Source organism: Solea solea, chromosome 4 (genome assembly GCF_958295425.1).
Source record: "Solea solea chromosome 4, fSolSol10.1, whole genome shotgun sequence".
NCBI classification, from domain to species: domain Eukaryota; kingdom Metazoa; phylum Chordata; class Actinopteri; order Pleuronectiformes; family Soleidae; genus Solea; species Solea solea.
Genome location: NC_081137.1, coordinates 25,329,283 through 25,354,410, shown reverse-complemented (window position 1 = coordinate 25,354,410; position 25,128 = coordinate 25,329,283). Strand labels below are relative to the sequence as shown.

The 25,128-nt window shown below is 42.6% G+C and overlaps 2 protein-coding genes across 8 annotated transcripts in view; one reads left to right on the top strand and one right to left on the bottom strand.

Annotated features, from left to right (window-relative positions):
- The window catches only part of ryr1a (ryanodine receptor 1a (skeletal)), a 47,258-nt gene extending 31,673 nt beyond the window's left edge, over positions 1 to 15,585 (bottom strand). For all 4 annotated transcript variants that reach the window (XM_058627214.1, XM_058627215.1, XM_058627217.1 and 1 more), the window contains exons 1-29: positions 15,381 to 15,585; positions 8,762 to 8,881; positions 8,575 to 8,673; positions 8,428 to 8,448; positions 7,929 to 8,003; positions 7,767 to 7,845; positions 7,562 to 7,674; positions 7,376 to 7,475; positions 7,185 to 7,281; positions 6,781 to 6,855; positions 6,551 to 6,707; positions 6,293 to 6,457; positions 6,081 to 6,202; positions 5,790 to 5,976; positions 5,561 to 5,696; positions 5,349 to 5,444; positions 4,870 to 4,988; positions 4,647 to 4,780; positions 4,317 to 4,558; positions 3,507 to 3,699; positions 3,188 to 3,404; positions 3,015 to 3,119; positions 2,816 to 2,919; positions 2,652 to 2,735; positions 2,389 to 2,548; positions 2,105 to 2,252; positions 572 to 777; positions 309 to 483; positions 21 to 229 (exon numbers count right to left, since the gene is read on the bottom strand). In XM_058627214.1, the coding sequence (XP_058483197.1) occupies positions 21 to 229; positions 309 to 483; positions 572 to 777; positions 2,105 to 2,252; positions 2,389 to 2,548; positions 2,652 to 2,735; positions 2,816 to 2,919; positions 3,015 to 3,119; positions 3,188 to 3,404; positions 3,507 to 3,699; positions 4,317 to 4,558; positions 4,647 to 4,780; positions 4,870 to 4,988; positions 5,349 to 5,444; positions 5,561 to 5,696; positions 5,790 to 5,976; positions 6,081 to 6,202; positions 6,293 to 6,457; positions 6,551 to 6,707; positions 6,781 to 6,855; positions 7,185 to 7,281; positions 7,376 to 7,475; positions 7,562 to 7,674; positions 7,767 to 7,845; positions 7,929 to 8,003; positions 8,428 to 8,448; positions 8,575 to 8,673; positions 8,762 to 8,881; positions 15,381 to 15,428 (3,786 nt within the window). In that variant the 5' untranslated portion in view covers positions 15,429 to 15,585. The remainder of the gene's footprint in view (positions 1 to 20; positions 230 to 308; positions 484 to 571; positions 778 to 2,104; positions 2,253 to 2,388; positions 2,549 to 2,651; positions 2,736 to 2,815; positions 2,920 to 3,014; positions 3,120 to 3,187; positions 3,405 to 3,506; positions 3,700 to 4,316; positions 4,559 to 4,646; positions 4,781 to 4,869; positions 4,989 to 5,348; positions 5,445 to 5,560; positions 5,697 to 5,789; positions 5,977 to 6,080; positions 6,203 to 6,292; positions 6,458 to 6,550; positions 6,708 to 6,780; positions 6,856 to 7,184; positions 7,282 to 7,375; positions 7,476 to 7,561; positions 7,675 to 7,766; positions 7,846 to 7,928; positions 8,004 to 8,427; positions 8,449 to 8,574; positions 8,674 to 8,761; positions 8,882 to 15,380) is intronic.
- Positions 15,586 to 16,786: 1,201 nt separating this feature from the next.
- Positions 16,787 to 24,054, top strand: nfrkb (nuclear factor related to kappaB binding protein). Of its 4 annotated transcripts, none has more exons than XM_058627220.1 (25): positions 16,787 to 17,183; positions 17,292 to 17,493; positions 17,582 to 17,709; positions 17,798 to 17,969; positions 18,199 to 18,303; positions 18,389 to 18,462; positions 18,541 to 18,622; positions 18,711 to 18,906; positions 18,990 to 19,101; positions 19,183 to 19,309; positions 19,388 to 19,465; positions 19,540 to 19,616; positions 19,739 to 19,785; positions 19,925 to 19,985; positions 20,064 to 20,238; positions 20,318 to 20,424; positions 20,501 to 20,624; positions 20,922 to 21,001; positions 21,091 to 21,284; positions 21,365 to 21,629; positions 21,841 to 22,020; positions 22,210 to 22,935; positions 23,079 to 23,185; positions 23,332 to 23,467; positions 23,575 to 24,054. In XM_058627220.1, the coding sequence occupies exons 1-25, from the start codon at positions 17,079 to 17,081 to the stop codon at positions 23,713 to 23,715; spliced, it is 3,801 nt and encodes a 1,266-aa protein (XP_058483203.1). In that variant the 5' UTR covers positions 16,787 to 17,078; the 3' UTR covers positions 23,716 to 24,054. The 4 variants fall into 4 exon arrangements, with proteins under 4 accessions (XP_058483203.1, XP_058483204.1, XP_058483205.1 ...); XM_058627221.1 differs by having other exon boundaries at positions 19,922 to 19,985; positions 21,094 to 21,284; XM_058627222.1 differs by having other exon boundaries at positions 19,922 to 19,985; positions 22,210 to 22,896.
- The last annotated feature ends 1,074 nt before the right edge of the window (positions 24,055 to 25,128 follow it).

Below are 25,128 nucleotides of genomic sequence, written 5' to 3'. Positions count from 1 at the left end.
AAACAATGAATGCAAAACACCTCAAAGTGAGGATGATCAGTCGGCACCGGGATAAATTGAGGAAGGCTCTTGCTGAACCACATTGTGATGTCTCGTTTCATGTTGATAGCAAAAGGCTCAAATCCCTCCTGCAGACCACAGATGGTGAAGTAACGGAGGCTGCTAACATTCTGACCCAAGTTGATCCTTCCCACCTGGGACAGGCCCAGGCTGCACACAGGAATGAAGCCTATATGACAAACCCACATGTATTAGTATTTAGTGTCTCCACCTGAGATCATTAGCTATGATCTCTTACTGGGACTTACCTTCTCCTATCTCAATATCTTTGAAGGCCATTTCAGAGCCTGAGTCACTGATCAACATCTCTCCATTGAGTGTGAACATGATGTTCATCTCTGTCAGGTCAATCATACAACCCACCACATCACCAGACTGCCACTGACGACCAAATGACTCACTTCCCACATGCCAACGCTGGGCCTGAAAAGGAAAACACCTCATATAAGGATGTGGGAGTACAGAGGCTTTGTTATCCTTTACAAACAAGTAATAGAGGTCTTGTTCCCACCTTGAAACCATTGAAGACATACGCCAGCTCATCTCCACCAAGTTCAGTGTCTGCACGAACACTGGGCCTGGCCCAGCCCACTCTCATCTCCCCAACTGTTACAGCTTCAAACTCAAAGTACCACTTCCCTTGTGTGACAGCGTAAGATTTCTCCGCTCTGAACACTCGGATCTTATCTCCACGGGAGCTTCCTGGTCCATGCCCGCCTAGATTGACACAAGTACAAGAGTATTGTGTAAGACAGGGGTTCTCAACTTTTTGGAAGCTGGGCCCCCCAAAAGCTTGTTCGTTGCAGTTGGGGCCCCCCCTCCCCTTCCCGACGCCACCCCCACTACACCACCCGATAGATAGATAGATAGATAGATAGATAGATAGTAGGCCTATTATCATTACTAGGCTTTTGCTATATAATTATATGAGGTTACATGCTTTATTATTATTATTATCATCATCATCATCATCAGTAGGCCTATTATCATTACTAGGCTATTGGTATAATTGGGAATTGGCACCAGACCTTTGATATGAATTCATGCTTTATTATTGTTATTATTACTGGGTCTAATAGTAGGCATATCATCTGCATTTTTTACAGACGCTTGCAGGCCATGTTTATGTGAGACCTGAGCCTGCTTTTCCTTGCAAAGATCCTCAATTCTTGGGGTAATTCTTGCATTTCAACTACAAAAAAAGTACCTATTTAACATAGGCGGAGTCATCACTGCACGGCTGAGTGAAACTGCGGTGACTTCGTTTTATGCGCGACACACACACACACACACACACGAGTGACTAGTGACTTTAAACCAGACTTCTGTAGTTGTTGGAGATTAACCCACGTTTTTAGGACTGTTAAGTAGTGGACTCTGGCCAGTCAGCGGCCGGCAGTCTGACCAATCATCGCAAATAACCTACTTAGCAGCTTGGAACCTCGCAGGAGTAGGTACTAAAATTGGACCTGGTACCAAAAAGTCGTCATGAGGATGATTTATTTGTTTGTTATAATAATCCAACGAGTTGCATTTAGACATGGGGGGAATCTTTGGGATTTTTGGGATACTACCAGGATGGTAGCGAGTAGGCTACCATCCTGTAGCCTACTCGCGCCCCTCCAGGAGAGTGTCCGCGCCCCCCCACTGGTGTAAGATATGCATCTAGAGTGTAAAACAGGTACTGCAATCCAAATGAACAATATTGGAGAGCGTTTTCTACCCCTCTCCCCCTCTTCCCCAGAGACTTGAGGTTGCCAGGTATGAGAATCCAATCCCACAAGAACCAAATCACTAATCTATGAGGAGCTACACTAACACCCCTTTTCCACAACATAAACATTAACTGAATTTGCAGGAATTGCAGAGGTATTTAATTATGAATACACAAGCTCAACAACATTGTTGTCAGTCAAGCCAGTATTTCAATGTTAACGTGTTTTCTTAATCTCTGATGACATATCATCGTATCATCATATCATGTTATGACTTAACGTACATACATATAACATGACATAATTAATCAAATGACATGAAAACTTACTGCTCTCCTGGTCAGGTGGTTCAATATTGTAACCATATCCGATGAGTGTTCGAACAGCTGCACAAACCGTGTCTCTGTTGGTCTTTTTAGTCTTTTCATCCAGTAGGTTGTAAGGAACCAGACGAGGATTTCGCTTGTTCATTATATCCTACATGGGGAATTATATGAAATAGGAATAGTTCATAGAATGACATTCTTCTATTCACCATGCATGAACCAAAACTGCATACTCAGTACAATAATGGCAATATTTATTAATAAAACAAAGAAAAAAACATTGATACCTGCACTATACTATAAGTCCAGCCCTGGCGAACTCGATCTCTTGCCCACACATTGTGTCCATTTTCTGCCAGTCTCTCCACAAGAGTGTTTTGATTGGGAGTCAGCTTGACATGGTTGAGGTCCAGAGGAGCTGGTTTATATCCATTACTCTGCATGTAACTAACAAGCAAAGATATATGGCCAGAATCATCAACTGTGAGTTCTTACAAGGCTATTAAAAGAATAAACAATAAAAGCTAGACATGAATGAATTGCATCTCACGTTTTGGGAAGCTTGGTCCTTTTGAGATTCTCCTCTGCTTTCTCATCTCCCATTCCTACGTGACAGCCTAGCGCCAGCAGAGTCCTTTGCATTAAATCACATAAAGCGTTAGGATTTAAAAAAGATAAAATAATGGTGGATTGAATAAATAAAGACTGACTTACTTGAGAGTCTCTCCTGACATGGCTAAATTGTAGGTCTTCTCTGGTTCAGGCAGACTCTGAAAATCCACCAGGCACGGGTGCAGCTTCTTGTTGTCATCACGAAACTTTGACATTGATTTGAATAGGTATAAAAGTGCAAATCTTTATGAATAAATGTGTTGTTGTGTAAACATACAACCCTTGACATTTCGTTACTCACTGGTCCAAAGGTCCATCCTTGTTCAATGCGAGTAACAGCCCATAACTCATGGCTATTTTCTGCAAGCTTCTCTCGAATGCGCTCCAGATGAGGAGGAAGCACAATCTGAAAGAATGTTAATATCAGTGCAGTGAAAAGATGGAATTAAAAAAAGAGATGGGGTAAGGCATTACCTGTATAGTGTCTACAGGGCAAGGAGTGAAAGCTGTATGTGAGAGGGACTGATGTGGACCCAATAGGTTGCGGATCCCATCGAAATCATGCTTATATTCTTTGATGGGCTCAATCCGTAAACGGTCCCTGGGCAGCACGGCCTCATAGCACGGAGCATAACCTGGAGGTGGGAGGAACTTGAAATCCCCATGACGCCCTCCAAGAAGGAATCGAAACCTTAACATTTGAGGAGAGTATTATTCTAATGTCATAACTGTACCGTGCTTATGAAAGAGAAGAAAAACTAAAAGAATGAATTTATAATCCAGAACTTCCTACTTAACGCCTGCAGAGAAGCTGACCGCAGGGAAAAACAGGCCGTCCAGATTGAAATTCTCAAACATTCCCTGAACTGGGTGCCCATTGATGCGGAAAGAAATACTGGGAACACTCAGATCCAAACAGCAGCTAACAACGTCCTCTGCTGCCAGGACGTGCTGATTGGGTGTGGCAACGTGTCGTGGAACACGTCCTGTGGACAAACAACACAAGTCAAGAGTACTCTGTGACTAAACCTAATCTGTATGGATACAAACATACATTGGCATGCACTGAACATTAAACATTTTGGCATATCATAAAAGGAATATGTCCAGGGTGTGACCTCGCCTATCGCCCTATGTCAGCTGAGATTGGCACAGCAACCCCCACGACCCTCCGGTGGAGGATAAAGCGGTAGATAATGGATGGATGGATGGATGGATAATAGGAATACGATCTCACAGGTGCTACTGATAAAGCTTGTGTCTAACTCTTTGACTGTATGTGACAGAAATGCTGTTTGTGAACAAATGACTGAAAGTAAAGGCCAGATGTTGATGAAACATTCAGTTTTGGTGTTGTAACACTGCACTGTGTTGCGTCCATCTGTCTTAACATAAAACAATTGACTTGTGCTAACACTGTAATACTGAGAAACACAGAGAGACTCATGTGGAGCTGATGGGCTTCACCATCACTGTGTTTATATTTAAAGTTAGGCACTAGAGTTTTAAATAAGAATACTACATTTAGATGTAAGTTGTAAAAGGTGGTGGTGATGCAGGTAAAGAAGTGTTAGTAAGTTAAATAATACCATTGTTACTTTACCTGACCAAAGGTGAAGCCCGTCAAAACCATAGGAGTAGAGGTCATCTCCGACTCCATTCCCCCCCCAGCCTTCCCCTCCACCAGGGTAAGGACTGTAGCCCTCCGTCAGAGCCCAGCCCACACGCAGGTGATAAGGCTGAGCAGTTACGAACGGCTCCACATAGTCCACCATCACCTCAAAATACCACTTCTTATACTGAGTGGATCCTTCACATGTTCCAAGGAAAATGTTGGGTCTCATGCTAAAAGATCATAAAAAAAACAAAAAAACACCCAATTCAGACGGATGTAGTTTCATGACAAAGGCATTTCCAGTCTGTTCTTTCTCACCTGGTTACATAATTGATAATGCTGGTTTGAAGTAGGAAGTCCCGTCCTGGAAGTAGATTCTCTGTGATGAGATTCTGATTTGAACGAACAGCCACTCCATTACAAACACACAGAGAACAGAGCACATCCAAGACCTGAGAACAGCAGGGGGACACATGAGGAATGTTCTGATGCTCTCTTACGCCTCATTGCTTTCAAAGTTGATGTGTTATATTTTCCTGACCTTATGATTGCGTCCATGCTTATCCAGCAGAGAGATGATTGATTTGATGTGATTCTCCTGAATAATATTCAGCACCTCTGGACTCTCAATCAGAACGCAGTACAAGACCTCCAGGATTCCTGTCATGAGAACGTACGATCACAGTATAGAAACACAGAAACACTGGCAGTACATGGCCTTTCCTTTTACACCCTTCAATAAATAATAAGCATCACAAGCGTCCAGATTTTTGTGATTCTTGCAGGAATATTATTTTAGATTGTGTCATACTGTCATTTGTTGTTTTGATGTCCCAGTTTATGCTCCTGTTTTCTGTTTTGCTTCCATTTCAAATGACAGGACAACACAAAAGGAAATGGAGTAGCCTTAACTCTAGTGGCCAAATCATCTTAAAAAGAAGCCAACATGTTGTGACCAGATGTTACAAAACCTAAAAAGTCTAACCTTCATTTAAATGAGCTTCTATTTTTTGTGAATACCTGAAGATGCCTCCAGACGATCCAATTTACTGACAAGCCAGTCGAGGTTATCGCAGAACAGTGCACAGTTAGCACGGTTACCTCTGATCAAAGACGCTTCATGAGAGAAGAAAAGCACAGAAGATTGTTAATTCATACTAAAACAGAGAAGGTGGTGTGGTGTAGGAAACAAGAAGGAGAAATGTAACAGATAACAAATGGACATACAGTACCTAACAGTTCATACAGTAAATTTACTATCTCCTTCCAGGACTCTGCAGCTTCCTCCCCAGCGTACTCTGAAAAGTGGGCTGCTGTGTTGTAGACATTGAGTCGATCGACACAGTCCAGAACAAGTGTGATCATTCCCTGTTAAAATCATAAAAACTTAAAAACATCTGAAAAAAATGCAGTGGCCAAAACAAGTTAGCCCTCAGTAGTTAGTAGTAGTAGTAGACCAACCTCTTCCTGGAAGAGGTTCTGTCTGTTCTTGAGGGAGCGAAGCTTGAACTGTTTGTCCTCATGCTCCAGCTCCTCCTCCGGGGGACGGAAGTAGAAAATGAGGTCTTGAAGGGAGAGCACCACTGCGTCCATCGGCAGAGATGGGGGATTGGCAGATTTGTTTTTCCCACTCAGAGCATCTAGACCTCTGGATATATGAAAAGATTGCCATTAGAACGAAACATGCTGTTAAAAAACACAAAAACTCAGCTATAAGTGATGAATTTAGTGGAATATAAATGAAACTGTTACTTGATGAACTGGTTGAAGAGGCCAGTTGTGCTGAAAATCATTCTGGCAGCTTGGGACTCTTCAGTCTGAGATCGAGCCACTGTGAGTGCATCATCCATGTGACCTTCTTTGTGGAGTATTGCCTAAGAATTGAAGACAGGTGACACATAACCATCCATGAACTTCTTGTAGAGTTGTCCAGTTTGGTTTGAATCATGCTCACTGTGTTCTACCTTTCTTTTTAAAGGGCCAAGACGAGCAGATTTAGCATCAACGGCAGCATATGTCAGCCAGAGACCTGATGAAACATGCTGCACGAAGCACATGGACTCTCCATATTTAATTTCAGGAATGCCCATGCCTTCCACATCTCTCTTCTGGGTCACTTCAATTTTTTCCTGTCATTAAAACAAAAACCATTGAGTAAAAAAAGAAAAAATACAATGCAAAACGGCAGAGGTCTGGCACAGTGAACTAAGCCTGAAAATGACCTTTGAAATTCTAAAGCAGAAGGCAGACATCTTGGAAACAGCCTTCTCTGGGTCCACCAGCAGCAGTCCCTTCTCCTCATCCAGACAAATGTACCTGCCAGTTGTTATGTGACGGATGCGGAAAGACTGGCCCCATTTAATGTGACCTCCACTCCAACTGCCAACAGGTACAAATAAAATGAGCATCAGCATACTGTAAAGTCACTTAAAGTGGAAAAGACATTATCTACCCAATACGTAGAGGCTCAAGTCTCCATAAGGATCGGGCATGACTGCAGACTGCACCACCTTCATAATGAACAACTCTGGAAAAGCGATCAAAAAACAACACAATAGTCACTGATGTGGAACAAATAAAAATTCCAAGGTATGAGAATCAACGTCATTTGTGTGTTTCAGGACCTGATGGCATACTATAATTTAAAGATTTAATACATAAGAGTTATGCAGTAAAATATCAACCTTAAATTACTCTCAGCCCTTTTCCAAAACATACCATATATGTTCTCTACCTCTGGTATTTTATACAAAATTGGCTCATATTCACAGTATGTTCTGCCACTCGTGGTCTCTCAGTAATTTAAGGTATATATTCAATGTTACCTATTATTTTTAGCACACAGATATGACTGACCTGCGCTGGTCGTCCCCTTGGTCAGCTCCTGGAATTGCCAAACATTCATCCATGTGACCATGGAACAGCCTGAGCACATATCCTCCAGTCAGAAATCCTGCAGGGCAAGAGTCACACTGCTCAGAGAGAGTGGGCATTTATGGCTGCATGGTCCAAAGAGATTCTTTTAAAGGAACAGCAAAAGTACAGACCTTCAGCTAGCTCACAACCTGACATCACTGGGGTCATAGTCCACAGTGTTTGCATGAAGGACGCATCTACCATCAAGTCACCACTGGCGTATGAAAGATGCTAAAAAGAGTGCATGTGGTAGCACTGCTCAGATTTGTACACAACAGATTGCAAATTACAGTGAAAACAAAGTAAACCGTGGTTACCAGGTATCGCTCTGAGGAAACACTGACAAGAATGAGGTCATCTCCCACCCTGACCTTCTCCCCTTCAGACCTTTGCTTAGAGGCTGGATGGATGGTCCACCAGCACGCCTCTCCTGCAAAACACACATTATTTTGAATCCAAAATAATCACGTCGATCCACGTTGGTTTATAAGAGCCACAATGATAATTCACTCTTATAACAACCTGTGGAATCCTCCTGCAAGCCCACATCAAACGCCAGTTTGTCTGTAAGTGAACGTGACGTGGTCAAACAGCTCAAGTACTGTGGGAGAGACAGAAGGAGAATTAATTCATGTCACACAATTTAAAGAACAATCAACTCTGCAATAAATGAGCTGTGCTCACCATGCTGGAGTGAGTGTGTTTCAGGAGAATCGCATGGCCGTACAGGAGGGTTCGATGACCCCCGCCTTGTGATGACTGCAGAAAGAAAGTGACAAAAGGTGAAAGGAGGAACTAAACAACATCACAATGACACAAGGGAATGTTTACAGACTCCAAACAGCAGAAGAAGAATGATCAGCCATGTCTTCAAACTTGGAAAATAAAGAATGTAAATTAATCCATGTCAGAAACTGCCAATACAATGAATATAACTATAACTAAGTTGCTTTAAAAAAAAGAAGAAAAAAAAAGAACACAGCATAACATGTTTTTATTGAATAGCATGATGTATTATTTGACTATTATAGAAAACAGACAAACAAGAGGCTAAGGCTTCTTTGCAATGTTGACATAGATCAGTTAAGTTGGTCTATGGTAACACAAAGAAGCTTTAAAAGTATATGTGGTGAAGTTATAACACAAACTCTCAGACTGAAGAACAAAGAGGAAACAAACTTACCCATTTGTCCAGATCGACGGCCTGTGGTTGGCAGGTAAGAGAGTAAAGAATCATGAGATCATAGGCAAAGTGAGTTTCAATTGTATATGATATGATGGAGCGTCACTGTGTCACATCCCAGTGCTCACTGCCCTGACTGTGCCTCACCTCATCTACAGAAGAGTTGGACAGCATCTCCTGTAATGCTCGCACAGACAGGGACTGCTCCAAAATGAAGCAGCAGATAGCCAGGTCTGGAGGGACATTCTGAAATACAACACAACAACCAGGAAAGATGGTGAACAGCACCGATCACATTTCGAAATAAACTAAGATAAAAGTGTCCTTTCACTACCTGAGCGTTTGAGGTGGTCTCAAGGAAACAAAGACGATTCCCAAAGCCTTCGCAGGACAAACACAACTTGATCTGTTCTTTAAGTATAGATGCGGTGCATTGCAGCACCACCTGATCGTCCTACAAAGACAGCACAAGTCCACAGTTAAGAATGGATGGTGTTGCTATGGATATTTTGCAGGAGGGTAAGGGATTCTGCAAGAGGGGCTGATACAAAACAACAAGCTCCAGCCAGAATTATCTAAAGGAAATACAGCATTTCACAGGTCCAGTGTGTAAGAATCAGTGATAAGGTAATGGTGGGAACAATCTCAAAGTTTCTCAATTGTGTCAGGGAACTACAGTTGACTTCACATACCAGAGAGGATTTAGTTTTTCTTCATTTCTACAGCAAGCCTCAGTTTCAAAACTCAAAACACACACACTGTGGCTCTGCTGTACAGACTCCCTACAGCAAGGAACACATCAATAATAATATATAAATAATGGCTACAAAAACTAAACAGTTTTGTAATACATTCAATTACATGTCATGTCAATTAGAAGACGCTTGCATTTCAACATTTGCGTACAAACAAGAGCGAGAAGTAAGTCAGTGCTTCAAGTAAGCCAAACTATGAAGTGCTAGTCAGAAGTGCGATGTACAAGTGCTTGTGACCAATGTCACAAAAACTTTAGTCCTCGACAAGCCTTGTTAACAGATTTAAAGGAGACATATTATACCCTATTTCCCAAGTTAAAATAGTTCCCTGGTGTCCTAATGAACATGTCTGTGACATGCTTTGGTCAAAATACCATAAGGATGAAGCACCATAGCAGTTCAATAACCCTGCTAAACCCGCCCCTTTCAGAACGCTCGGTTTTGTGCATGGTCCCTTTATATGCAAATGAGACACAGGCAAACACACACCCACTTCTTCCAGGGGGTTTCTGATTTGTCCTCTTTACAGCGCTCACTCGCTCAGCTCCTGTTCCCCCCGCTCCATTCCTCTCCCCCTCCCTCCACTAGTTCTCTGACAATATCAACATGGCAGCGTGTGCGGAAAACAGCGAGAGTGCCACTGTTCTTGCAAACCGAACAGTGCCTGTAAATCAGTTAAAAATACTTAGGGACAGCACTGCTGATCGCCACCGCTGATCACCAGCGGTGAGTGGCGAGCTGCATGAACTGCCGCTGTATGTGACTGTATCAGACTGAGTCTGTGCTCCGGAGACCTCCGACACAAGGATCAAGCCAAACTGTAAATCAGTTAAAAACACTTAGGGACAGCACAGCTGATCGCCACCGCTGATCGCCACGGCTGATCACCACCGCTGATCACCACGGCTGATTGCCAGCGGCGAGCTGCATAAACTGCCGCTGTATGTGACTGTATCAGACTGTACCACCTCCTGATGACCAGGTGTTGATGCTATCCCCAGATAGTGTGAGGCGAACCCTCAGAAGGACAAACCCATGGAAAGCCCAGGGTCCTGACAACATTCCTGGTCGTGTCCTGAGAGACTGTGCTGAGGAGCTCACAGATGTCTTCACCGACATCTTCAACTCCTCACTGAGACAGGCTGTTGTCCCCACGTGCCTCAAAGCCACCACCATCATCCCGGTCCCGAAAAAGTCGTCTCCCTCCAGCTACAGCGACTACCGTCCGATCGCACTCACTCCCATCCTCATGAAGTGCTTCGAGCGGCTAGTCATGGAGCACATCAAGTCAATCCTCCCCCCCACCCTAGACCCCTTCCAGTTTGCATATCGGTCAAACCGCTCGACCGATGATGCCATCTCCGCTGCCCTCCACTCAACCCTCACCCACCTGGAGACTAAAGACTCCTACGTTAGAATGCTGTTCATTGACTTCAGCTCAGCATTCAACACAATCATCCCCCAGCAGCTCATCCACAAACTGGACCAGCTGGGGCTCAACACCTCCCTGTGCAACTGGCTGCTGGACTTCCTGACGGGGAGACCACAGGCAGTTCGGGTCGGCAGCAACACCTCCGGCACCATCACGCTGAACACTGGGGCCCCCCAAGGATGTGTGCTGAGCCCCCTCCTCTTCACTCTGCTGACCCATGACTGCACTCCATCATTCAGCTCCAACTTCTTCATTAAGTTTGCGGACGACACAACTGTGGTGGGTCCCATCAACAACAGCGATGAGACAATCTACAGGAGTGAGGTAAACAGGCTGGCCACGTGGTGCAAAGAAAACAATCTCCACCTGAATGTGGAGAAGACCAAGGAGATTATTGTGGACTTCAGGAGAGTGCACACCCAGCATACTCCACTAACCATCAACGGTGCTGCAGTGGAAAGGGTGAGCAGCACCAAGTTCCTGGGTGTGCACATCTCTGAAGATCTGTCCTGGAGCCACAATATTGCATCACTGGCCAAAAAAGCCCAACAGCGCCTGTACTTCCTCCGCAAACTGAGGAGAGCAGGAGCCCCGCCCCCCATAATGCACACATTTTACAGAGGCACCATCGAGAGCATCCTGACAAGCTGCATCACTGTGTGGTACGGCGCCTGCACCGTGTCCTGCCGCAAGACCCTGCAGCGCATCGTGAGAGCAGCTGAGAGGATCATTGGTGTCTCTCTCCCCCCCCTCCTAGACATTTATAACACCCGCATCATCAGCAAGGCAATCAGGATTACTGGTGACCCCTCCCATCCGTCTCACAGCCTCTTCAGCCTGCTGCCATCGGGGAGGAGACTGCGCAGTCTCCGGGCCAGAACGAGCAGGCTAAAGAACAGCTTCGTCCACCAGGCTGTCAGGAGACTCAACTCCCTCCCTGCTCTACCATCACTCCCACCTCTACTCATCCTCCCCCCCTCTGCCCCCTGCCACAGACCAGGACTATACTCCCCCCACTCCCCCCACTCCCCCCCCTCCTCCTCCTCCTCCTCCTCCACCAACACCATTCCCACACTGTGAACTCAGGGACTTTGCACTAAACTGCACTATTTTGCACTAAACTGTACTACCTCACTTATCTTCTCTTAGAAGATTCTCTTCATGTTGATTGTTTAGTTTATGTCTGTTGATTGTTTATTTATGTTTACTTATGTAACTGCCTGTTTGCACCGTGGGTCTGAGAGGACTGCAATTTCATCTGTGCTGTATGTCGTACATATAGTACATTTGACAAATAAACTACTTGACTTGACTTGACTTGAGTGTGTGCTCCGGTCATGGAGGACGTACTGAACAAATATGTTTAATTAGGACGTGTCAGAATGGTCAGTTATGAGCTCTATTTGACCTTTTCTTAAAAATGTGTGTGTTTGTACGTCGGTGAAATACGGTCGCTGACTAAATACGGCGACCATTGGCCGCAGTCTGATGTGAAGTGGTGTGAACACACGGACACACGTTTGCTGACTTTATCCGGCACATTAGCTTCATATATAAAATCCTCTGAGGCTGGAAGTTTGTGTAAAACACTGTGCTCCACTGTGCAGCCACCAACAGCACACTTGTCCCTTCGCGTTGACATAATACCGCTCTTCCTCCACTCTCGCATTTTATAGGGACAAGGTGGAGCTAAGGTGGAGCTCTCGAAGTAAACTTACTGGTGGGGTGGTAACATTTGCGGTGAAATGCGCATGCTGCCGTCATAAGCGCAGGGAATTCAACATCGGGTGTTTTATCGCCTATACTTACACTAAGGGGGACCACGAAAAAAGGACTGAGTATTCTTTTTCCACACTTTGGCGACTGGTGAGGCCTCCAGAGTCCCAAAAATAGAAAATGTGTATCATTACCCTTTCATGCATTCTGCAGCTCCTAGATACAGTTATTTAGTTTAGATTTCATAGATTAAATCCATATAACTATTACTAAATATGTGTGGTGGAATAATGACAAAGTGTAGCAGTCTGTAACAAGTGTTTTTGGTAAACAACAGAAAATACACTCTGGCTGAGAGTGTCAGTATACAATGTAACAGCTGTTTTCTATGTATCCTTCCCTGACCTTCAAACATATTTTTGTCTGTAACTACATTTGTCTGTTGTAGTCACTGGCCCAGCTCTAATCTGTCCACCTCTCTGGCTCCAACACAGCAGCCGCTCTATTTCAGGCTGCTGCACCTGCTGTTCACACATCTCTCTCTCTCTCTCTCTGGAAACACATTGGCTCACTTTGTTGATCTAATGATGCAATTAGTCAGCTTGCTACTACGACAAATATTCAGACTTATAATTTGACTCTCAATGCTCAGCTGTTTATGCTTTTATCTGGAAATCAGGCAAAGCCTTAAATATGAAGGTAAATCATAAGTAACAAATGTTAATTTAGTAAAACGTGCTCGAGGTTCAACTGAGCACTTACATTTCAGGTGTAACTTATTGTAGACATAAACAAAACATTTGGTTTGTGTGTTAAGATATGACGTATGTATAGTTTGGCAGCGGCGTTGTCGGAGGTGATCAGCTCCGCCTCTGCAGACACTCGGCGCTCACAGTGCCCGGTGTAGAGCAGTGTTACCTTGGCCTGTCCTGATGAAATCATGACCTCTCTGTCATTAGATGCCAGGTGTGATCGATAGATTTGTTGTTGACGCGTTATTTTTGTTTTTAATGTAAACGTTTTGACCTGACGGTTTGAAAGTTTGTATATAATTAATGTTTTATTTATTTTAACTTTGAATGTCAGCTGAGATTGGCACAGGCACAGCACTCCCCGCGACCCTCCTGTGGACATACATATACATACACTACACTGTTGTAATATATCTGTATCTATCTATATCTATTAGAACAGAAACTTATGGAAAGACAATAAAGTATATTACCTTCACTTCAATATTTGGTGGTCTTTTCTCTTAGGTTTAGTTCTATGGCTTATTATTGTGTTACATGAAGCACATTCATGCAAAGGCCTGTGTGACAGTGTTAACCCCAGTTAATAAATATATAATGTAATAACTGCACAGTACACATGTAAAGTCACTGGTTTCTCTTGTCACGTTCTCCACCACAGACGAGAGAGTGTGAATGACTCATGCTTTCCATATAAGAACTGCAGGAACCAGCATAGGATAGTAAAGACTGGTCCGGTCTTTCAGTTGTAAGGTCTGACGTGGACTGAAGTAAGCAGGTGTTGAAGTGGGCCAAGTATGAACTTGCTAATCTTCACACCGTAAATATAGAAGTGAACGTGATCGGTAACGGACTGACAGAGACTTCATGACATGAAGCCATAAGACAATGTCTTCTGAATACATGTACATTATTGACCAGATTAAAACACATATTCAATCATTTGAATCAGTCAAAATGTTCAGGAAACGTTTCTGTGAGAAATAAGTCGTAAAACAAAGAAACTTCTATTCACATTGCTAAAAATGTCTAATTTTAATTTATGATCATTTTTTGAGTCTGGCTTTCCAGGACTAAAATGACCAGAGTCTAAACTCAAGGGACACTATGTGGAGCATCCACAGTAGTTGAGTTAAGTATCAGCACTGACTATTAAATAGAGCATTACACACAGGAGACTGCTTCCAAGGCCACACCGCCCTTCTGTGGATTTGGCACAAAGATCTAAAGAGGAAATGTGATAGTTCAGCACTGAATGATGCAACAAAAATAAACTAATAATAAATAATAAATTATAATAAACTACTTTACACAATCTGTAAAATCTAACTCAAAATAAACTATAAAATTAAAAAAAGAAAAACATAAGGTGAATTTGGTATTCATCCAAAAAAAATACATGTAACATAAAACATAGTTTGGAGCAGCAGTAGAAAGGTGACTGACTCCCTGTGGATTTACCCAATGAGTCCATATCACATTTTTATGTGGTCTATGTGATGTGATGCACAGTAAGAGTTCCCTTATAGTTCACCAAGAGTAATAGAAAAAATGATCGGAATGCAAAACTACTAAAGAGAGAGACTTGGGATTTAGGAGCAGTCCATCGGAAATACGACCAATTGTAATTACCAGTCATTAATATTATAACAAGAGGAAGATGGAAATGGGTGAGTGGGGTGAGAAGATAAACAACTTTCCTTGCTCAAATTAAATCTTGACACACACACATACACACACAGAAACAACAGCACATCGCCAACAACACTTTCCTGTTTTTAACTTTTTACAATAGTGGAAACCAATTCTGTCAAATATTTAACCTGGATTCATTTAATGCAACAAACATGATGACGCTACAGCAGCAGAAAGTGTGAAGTGTGTTTTTCACACTACAGTTTGATGGTAATGTTGATCACACGAGTAACTTTGAGTAAAATCACTACGAACTACAGAAAATGTAATAGCATGTAATTTCTAATTCGAAGAATAAACACAACATTATAAAATACAAAATATCATTACTGTTAAGTGACACCTGGCACCAGAGATGTTTCTCTAACAGTGACCTATCAAGCACCCGGTGGGATAAAAATAGATAACAATGCCAACAAAACACACCACCTGTCCTTGTCAATCTGTGCAGAAAGTAACACAATACAAAGAGGTTAGGCTATTATCTGCTATGAAGCAACAGTTTAAAATACAAAGGTATGATTATTGTAAATACATGAGACTGAATCATTTAACTCACACTTAACTCCAAACACTTGAGAATAGGCAGAAAGCATCACTTACCGTTCGCAGGAACTGAATCTCTTCCTCTCCATCTGCACCTTCTGCCATTTTCCCAGGGCATTAAACGCTAAACCTTGAGAGAAATAGGAAAAAAATGTCAATCTCAAAGTTGTGTAACTCCTGGTGCTGACATGCGAACAGCATGAGGCGAGACAATGTTGGTGAAGGTTTGTGAAGGGTAATGCCAGAGCTGTGCCTCTCTCAGGCTGTGTTGTGTCAGAGGGTTTGACTCTTCAATCCTGTTCAATACAGAGTCCAAAAAGAGGTGGAGCAAAGATGGGCCACTCTTTAAAATCCTCCTAAATGATGTCATCTACACTACATTGTTACAGTAATAAATGCACTTAAGTGAGACATTCTGTTTCAGAGACAACTACTGTGATGGTACAGGAATATGACATGGAGCCTGTTATATTAAATTAAATTGTATGTGTCATTTGCAGACTTTCTGAATTTAGTCTTTTCATTAATTTTCAAATATGATTCATCATTTCATTTCAGGGATTCTTCACATTTGTGATACACACATTTGGCAGCTTTAAAATGAATGATCAGATATCGGCAAACACACCACAATCTGCCGATCTGATAGTGACTGCAGCGTTAGGCTAAATAGGCTGTTATCTCCTTTACTTCTATGCTGGCAATAACTATTCAATGTAGAAAATGTATATCTACATCTACTGCAACATGAGTACGCACGTTTTATGTTAATTTCACTACAGAAAAGAATAAATGACTGCAGTTGGTACATGAAAAACAAACCGACATGTAACAAAAAAGATATCATAGGAGTCTAGGTATCAAAGCAGTCATTGATCTTTAGTTCAATGTATCAAACATTTCCCGGCTATGTCTAATATTTTTTTTTACTTTTTATAATTATGCTCTAAAAAAAAGTGATATTTCAGGCTTTTCAAAACCATGCATGTGTACAACTAATTTCAGTATATCCAAAAAATAATAAAATAAACAAGTGTAGTCAAGTTAGATAAATAATTACTTAAAGAAGTGTAGTCAAATAAGATAAATAATAACATAAAAAAGATAAATATCGAATCTATTAGCAGAACCTTTCGCTGTGGAGAGTTAGCATTAGCCACGTGCTCACAAGTGACCCTTGATAAAAGGGTTCCTGTGGTGGATAAAAGTTATGGCTTCTCTCGGTCCAAAGTTGTGACAAAATAACATTAAAACTACGATTATCTGTGGGTTTTTGTGTAAAATAAACATTTTAAAAGCAGATTTTCATTTATATTTTACACATACGTATCAACTTCCCGTGGAGGGCAGCAACAAACCCCGCGAGAATTGCACTGTCATCAGAAGAAGAAGAAAATGGTACGTCGGTAAAATCGGTCCCCTGTTTCCGGAAGTGATGAAGTGATAGCCTTTTTAGGGTAAGAGCTAATAGCATATTTAAGCAGCCGTTTCAACAGATCGTAAATAAATAACCGCATTATCTCCTCTTATCTTCTGTTAAAATGTAAAAGGAGAATACAAATGTGTTAGCGTAATGTTGGTGGACTTAGCTTGTAGCGTAGTTTGCTTCGTTTACACAGCGGCTAATGTTTTGACATTGGTGAATGTTGACCATTGTTAGTCCTCTGTAGCTGAACTGCTGGTCTGATTTGAAACTATAAACCTTCAGTGTTTGCAGTTTGAATGTGTGAAAGGAAACGAGGACATACTTGAAGAATGGATCCCCTCGCACACATACTTGATCAAAACGATGGACAAATCACAGAGGAATGCATGTTGGGGAACTGCAGAGTCAATCTTCCAGAGGATCTACTCGAGGACGTGAGTTGACTGGCACTCGGTGAAATGGTGCTCTTTTCAGTGTTGTTAGAATGTTCCTATTACGTTGTAATACACATTGACGATTGAAACTAACATTTGTTTTAATAGCCTGACATTTTCTTCGCTGCACTGAGCGAAAGCACCTGGAGTGAAGTCCTGTCAGATTCCCAGAAGCAGCACCTTCGTCAGTTTTTACCACAGTTTCCAGAGAACAATGTCACGGAGCAGGACAGCACCATCAGTGACCTGTTCAACAACAGAAATTTCCACTTTGGAAATCCCCTACATCTTGCACAAAAATTATTCAGAGGTGCCTCTTAATTACCGACATATTTACCCACAAACATATTACACTTGATGCTTTTCTAAACACCTTTTCATCACTTATCTCCACACAGATGGCTACTTCAATCCTGAGGTGGTCAAGTACAGACAATTGTGTGCCAAGTCTCAGAAAAAGCGACAGTTGCACTCCCTTCAGCAGTATTACCACAGGCTGTTGAAGCAGATCCTTGTCTCCAGAAAGGTTGTTTTTTTTTTGTCAACTTTAAAGCAAAAAAACAAAGAAGCTCCTTGCATGTGGCAGTAACGTTGACTGTGCTCTCTTCTCCAAGGAGCTGCTTGAGTTTGCTGTTCATAATGGCCTGGACTTTCCACCAAAAAGAAAGTTACAGACCAAGACTAACGCTGAAAAGCGGGAGCCAAGGGTGAGAAGAAGATTGAGTCGTATATTAAAGGAGGTCAAAACTGAATGTGGAGACAGCAATCCTTCATCTGATGATGACGGTCAGTCCTTTCTACTTCTTTCATGAGTGTCATTGCCAAAAATAATACCTGTTTCTTTCTAAAGCACTTCCTTAATGTAAAGAGTTCACATGCTGATGTAGACAGTAGTTACAAGAAATGACAAACCATATGAAAGTGAATGAATGTAGCTGTAGATTAATTCATTAATATTAAACATTGCAAGTGGTGAAAAACAAATGAATTCTTGTCTTATGTCAAATGCCTGCAGACATATCATTATGGACTCCAGCACCACAGTCGCCTTCTTCTTCGACCACCACAGTTCCGCTCAGAGTTTTTCCCAGCCTCTCTACCCAAGACATGAAGGCAACCGGTCAGTGATATAACTGCTTTACTTACTTTGTGTTTGAACACAGTCGCCACAAGGTTAATTAAAAAAACGTCTTATTTCTAAACAGAAAAAGTAGAACTAGGTGAGCAGGACTTGAAAACCATGCTGCAAAATCATCGGGAGAAGAGGAAGCGACAACCTGTAAGTTAAACAAACACAGATGTTTCAATAGATCAGTCTCAACTTGTACTTAGTAAATCTAATATTTGATTTCTTCAGGAACATCCTGACCTGATGACTTCTGATGTCCATCTTGGAGACGTACTTTCAAGAGCAAATATTGGTCGTAAGGGGACCATGTGTGAGTAGTGATAGTGATATATGTACATATATATATGTATATGTATATGTGTGTTATTATATTGTGTGTTTGTCTCTTCATTTCCCAGCACTCTTTGACCTAGCTGTCCCTAAGAAGAAGATGAGAGATGAGAGGAGAAAAAAGAAAATGAGAACAATTAAAGTGGAATCTGAGGATCCGTTTGAAACTCTGGCCCCTGCAGACACTTTGTCTGCCCCACCAGGAAACATCATCAACTCTCTGCCCGACACACCGTCTACTCCACTGGCTCACATCAAGGAAGAGTGAGTTAACATCCGTCCAGCTCTATTGTGTCATCTGTTGTATGAGATTTACTAACTCGTGTCAATAACCATCATTTCTGCAGAATTGTGGAGGAGTGTCAGAGCAGCCCGGTTACAGTTGATGAAATAGCTGTCAGTTTCTTCAGTCTGTTGGAGAATATCCTGAGGGCAGAGATTCTTGCCAGTACTTCAATGGTACTCATCTCACAGTCTCACATATTACACATGTTACAGTTTTCAAATACACATTATAACCTAGACATTGTCATCTCTCAGTTGGAGGAAAAAGTTCAAATATGGCAGTCCACTCCAAGCAGTTCCCTCAACGTGTGGTTTTCATCCGCCTCTTGTTGGTCTGAACTGGTTCTTCAAGCCCTGCAGTTTCTTGCAGGGGAAACTAAAGGTGATTATTCACTAACACCAAAATGTTTTGGTTTTATTTCCACCTGGTTTCACTCATGCCTTTATGTCTCTGAATCAGATGGCATGATGGCGCTCCCCAGTGGCTTTTCTCCATTTGTAGAATTTGTGGATGAATCCCAGCAGTGGAGGTGGATTGGTAAGAGTTTCAATCAAAACTTATTTTTGAGGACAAATCAATTCATTGAGATTAACATCTGGGATTTATTTTAGGTCCCACTCAGGACACGGAGAAGGATCTCAGTGCACTCTGTCAGCTGTGGCTGGACTCCAAAGATTTAGTTGTCAAGGTGGCACAGTTATTATCATTATTATTATTGTTATTATATAACGTACTGTATGTATTAAATGTTACAAAAGCCTGTGACAGTTTGTGTGGTTTTACGAGGCTTTTTTCTTTTGTCATCCACAGACAGAAAATGAAGACATGTTAGAGATGACTTCACCCGTACAAAGACTGTAAGATTCACTCATTCAACAAAACCAACAAATGATGTCGATGAATTGTGATTCATTGATTGTTATTTCTATTTTAACTTGTTTATTAGTTAGTAAACACTTGATTATGGTTGTTTTATTAATGTCTCCAACCAAGCAGTTCAACTGATTATGTGGTTCGACCAAGCACTGGAGATGAAAAACAAGTGTTTCAAGTCCAGGTTTGTTTGTGCTGCTGGAAAACCTCCTATCTCTTTTACTTGGACACGACTCTTCATGGCTTCTTGTTTGTGTAATAGGAGCTGCAGCGATACAACCAGCCACATAAAGCCTTTACCTTCAGGATGCACGGCTTTGAGTCTGTTGTGGGTCCAGTTAAAGGAGTGTTTGACAAAGAGATGTCTCTCAACAAAGCCAGGGAGCACACGCTGCTCCGCTCAGACCGTCCTCCTTATGTCACCATCCTGTCTCTGGGTTAGACCTTCTGCTTCTCTCAGTCTGTGTAAAGTACTAAACTGATCTTAATTCTGACTTCTGTTTTTATCCTTTTCAGTGCGGGATGCAGCAGCCAGGTTACCCAATGGAGAAGGAACGAGGGCAGAGATCTGTGAGCTGTTGAAAGACTCACAGTTTCTGGCTCCAGATGTCACTAGTGCTCAGGTGTGACAATCAAAATCTTATCTCCTCCCTTTAATCCTCAGCTTTTCTTTGAGTGAGACGCTGTGTTGGTTTGCAGGTGAACACGGTTGTCAGTGGAGCTCTGGACAGACTTCACTATGAAAAGGATCCGTGTGTTAAATACGACATCGGCCGCAAACTGTGGATTTACCTGCACCGCCATCGCAGTCAAGAGGAGTTTGGTGAGAAACGAAATGAAGCTCAATGAAGAAGTTATGAAATATACTGTATGAATATACATAATATAATCATTTGTTTTTGTTTATTACTGTTTGATATATTTACTATTTTCATACATCATACGTTAATTATTAGCATTTCAAAAAGCACAGTGTGTGAAATTTAAGAAAGGATCATCTCTTAGAAAATCTTACCCTGATCATAATCATGAATAAAAAGGTGAAATGTTAAGATCATAAAAATAGAATATATCATGTAAACAGGATGAAATGTTTTCATGTTCTTTTCTCCTCCTTCAGAGCGGATTCACCAGGCTCAGGCCGCTGCTGCAAAAGCAAGGAAGGCTCTACAGCAGAAACCGAAACCTGCATCTAAACCTGTCAGTCAACAGTTCAATGCCTGCTTTACTTATTGTTTTCGCACATTTGCGTTTAATCTGTCAGAAACTCATTCACGTTTATGTTTCAGAAGTCTGCAAGTAAAGACGGAGGCACCAAAACTCCTGGATGTTTGGAGGGAATGGATATAAGCTCCAACCCCATGTCACCAACTCCTACAACACCCACTCCAAACACACCTGGAACTCCCAAGTCTCCCCTACCCTGCACAACCGCCACACCAACAAAAACTGGAGCTCCAGATTCAATGAAAAGCACCCCAGGGTCAGTGTGACACAACATTCTTTTAGTTCCTCTTTATTTTGGACAATTCTATAGCGTTTGTCTCTGTCTCACTCCTACAGTGTTCTCCTGGTGTCCCCTCCTTCGTTGCCTCAGCTGGGAACCATCTTACCCAGCAGTCAGGCTGCTCCTGCAGCTTCACATCCGCTCACATCCCAGCACACAGCTCGGATAGTGAGTCATCTCGCCGCGGGATCTCAGGTGCGTGTGGTTCCTGCTCAGGCTGGTCTGAGCTCTTCAGCCGGGACTCAGCAGACCACACTGGTCCATCAGACTCCTCACCAGATCAGGATGCCGGTGTCGGTGGCAACCAAGGGCATTTCACAGGTAACCAGAATCCCCCGTTCTCACTGGTGGTCAGTGAGCATCACTCACTACCAGGTCATGCATCCAGGCTTTTATCTGTTTTCAACAAACGTGGTAATGAAGGATCCAGTCTGAGATCAGTGAGATCCACTTTTATTTCCACCTCATTCATGACTGTAAAATGTCACTGGTGTTGTTTAATACTAAAGGAAAAAGTGTTTGTGTTGTTTAGACGGTGGTGTCTGTGCCTCTGAGGACTCAGTCTGCCAGCAGCCCGGTCCAGGTGCCAACCACTCTGTCTGTCTCTGCTGTAAATGTAGCTAAATCTCAGTCTGGATCACCTGGTAGTCCAGCTCATACTCCGGCCCCCCCCGCTGTGCTACAAGGAGTCAGCAGCCCCAACATCAAACAGGTGAAGCCTTTAGTCTTAAATGGGATCTTTGACTGTGAGTCCGGCTTCGTCTGATCCACATCTGTTACAGAAGTCATCCATGACCATCCAGCTGTCAAACAGGAAGTTAGAGCAGCAGTGTTTTTAAACTATGTTTTCGTTGTTGGTGGTGACGCCATCATTTGACGCTTGCTCTGGTTTTCGTTCAAGGTTTCCATCACAGGACAACTCGGAATGAAGACTCCAGGGACAGGAATTCCAATTACAGCCACAAACTTGCGCATTCAGGGCAAAGACGTCCTTCGTCTTCCACCGTCTTCCATCACCACGGACGCTAAAGGGCAGACGGTGCTGCGGATCACCCCTGACATGATGGCAACTCTGGCCAAATCTCCTGTTGCAACTGTCAAACTCACCCCGGACTTTCTGGGCTCTGCCGCCTCCGGCAACAAAAGCATATCAGCCACTCTCCGTGTCGCTCCTTCACACCCTTCACCTTCATCTTCCTCCAGCGCCGCTTCCTGCGCAGGGGAAGTACAGAGCAGTAAATCGGGCCACATGGCTTCCACCTTGTTGAAGGCTGCAGGAGACACGGCCATACGCCTGATGCCCACGCTCGCCGTCACCGCCGACCAGAAATCCAGGACCTTCTCCACCGTCACCTCCCCCGACAAGAGCGGCACCACCATCCGGATCATGCCAGGACTTGGTGTCATTCCACAGAAACAGGGTCAGACCATCACCGTGACGACCACTACTGGCACTAAAACACTCACAGCATCTACATGTGCTAATGTAGTGAGCATGGCAGCCAGCGTTGTAGCAGGTACCAAGGGGATCAGCGTGGCTCCCGGAGTGTCGGGATCACCTCTGACACTCGGAACAGCGACGGCCACGGTGAGGCAGGTTCCTGCTGCCGTGGTAACCACACAGACGGTATTTAGTTCACTTCTGTGACCGCACACACACGCACGCGCACACACACACACACACACACACACACACACACACACACACACACACACACACACACACACACACACACGACTCATGAATGATCCTCTGCTTTGTCTCTGCAGGGGAAGTTACCCGCACGCATCACTGTGCCGCTCTCTGTCCTCAACCAACCACTGAAGAGCAAGAGTGTTGTGACCACACCCATCGTAAAAGGAAGTATTAATGCAAAGTAAGTTTCCCTTTGTATTTGACCTCGCTCGTCACCAGGTCGTTATTTATATATGTCAGTTTGAGAGCCTCCTGCATGTCTTCATGAAGGGATGTGAGGACTTTGAGTTTACAGCTGTGCTGGTGTGTTTCTTGTGTTGTGCACAGCATCAGCAGCCTGGGCAGGAACATCATCCTGACCACCATGCCTGCTGGCACCAAGCTCATCGCAGGGAACAAGCCGGTCAGCTTTGTGACAGCGCAACAGTTTCAGCAGCTTCAGCAGCAAGGACAGGCCACACAGGTGTGGTTGTTCTTCAACTTGAATGATAAACTGTAGATATACGTAGATTATATACGTAGAATAACAACTCTTCAATATAATCCAACGTCCTGTCTCTGCCCCTTCAGGTTCGTATCCAGACGGTTCCAGCGCAGCAGCTCCAGCACCACATGGCGTCAGGTTCCTCAAAATCTGTTTCCACAGTCGTGGTCACAACAGCACCGTCGCCCAAATGTGCACCTGATCCCCCGCCTGCACCACAACAGTGAGCAAGCTGTGACTCCGGTCCAGTGAAACCCACGATGCCTGGATTTGGTTGTTTGACTTGTTTTTCTGGAGCACGCCAGCTTCAAGCACCTGTCTCACCTGTTCATTTATCCAGGTCATAGTTTTCCAAAAGTCATTGAATCAGTAGCAAGTCCTGTGTTATTTCTCTGAAGTTCAGGTTTGGTACTTTCCTCACCAGAAATTTGGTCTCACCAGTAAATTTCAAAACTTTACAAAAGCAGTCGTGTAGAGATTGTGTCGTTGGTGAGGAAACTTTGAATAAAGCAGGTTGATGATCACTCGTCTCCACGATGATGTTGAATTAAATGTTTGAAGCTGAACTTAATGTTGTGACGACTACTTTAGTTTGACTGGAATGAAAATCCATGATTAATAAGTTACTAAAGGAATTGTCAACTATTTTGAGAATCCGTTTGAGTTTTTTTTATATATATTTAAAATTTCAATAGTTTGAGTTTACTTTGCTCTTTGCTCTTTATGGACCAAACAATAACTGAGGGATTAAAATACGGAATTAGATTTGTGTCAATATTTTCAAACAACACTTTTTCAGCAGCAAAAAAAATATTGATTTAATCATTCAAAAATACACAATTTTATTTGTTCTTTGCGCCCCCTAACTTGATGTTTGATGTCGGAGTGTCGAACGCATGTACAGTATATATATATATTATATCTTCAATTGGAACAGCGGCGTACTCCCTTTTTCTACTGTTTGAAAAGCGGGTGGCGCCAAGTGCTTGAGCCTCATTACTGCCACCAATAGTGTTGATGAATGAACATATGAAATACTTTTAATAAATGCATATGTGTTTATTATTATTTTCACATTTTGAATATTAACATAATACATTTATGTTGTTATTAAAACATACAGTACCATATGGAAAATATAAACATTACAGCAGTGTATAGTACACACACATATATATTATGTATATCTATATATATAACACATACATACATATGTGTACATACATATACAATGACTGCACCAGTACAACTTTATTATTATTATTATTATTGATAATAATAATAATAATAATAATAACATAAATTAATAATAATACCTTTAAATTAAAAACATTAACTAAATAACGTGTCAACATCAAATCTATCGAGCACCAAGTATCTAAAGACAGAGATGAGCTAACGCTGCCCTCTGCTGGACACCGTGGGTATGGAGCGTCCACAGAGGAAGAGCTGGTCACCTCCGACAACGTCGCTGTTAAACTATAAATACGTCATATCTTAATACACAAACCACATCTTTGGATTCTAAATGACTGATTTCTCGCCTCAAAGTATCTTAATATTGCGTTCCGGGACACAGAAAAATGTTTATTTCAAGTCTATAATTGTTTTCTCTGCTATGTTTCGGCGAAATGCATTCT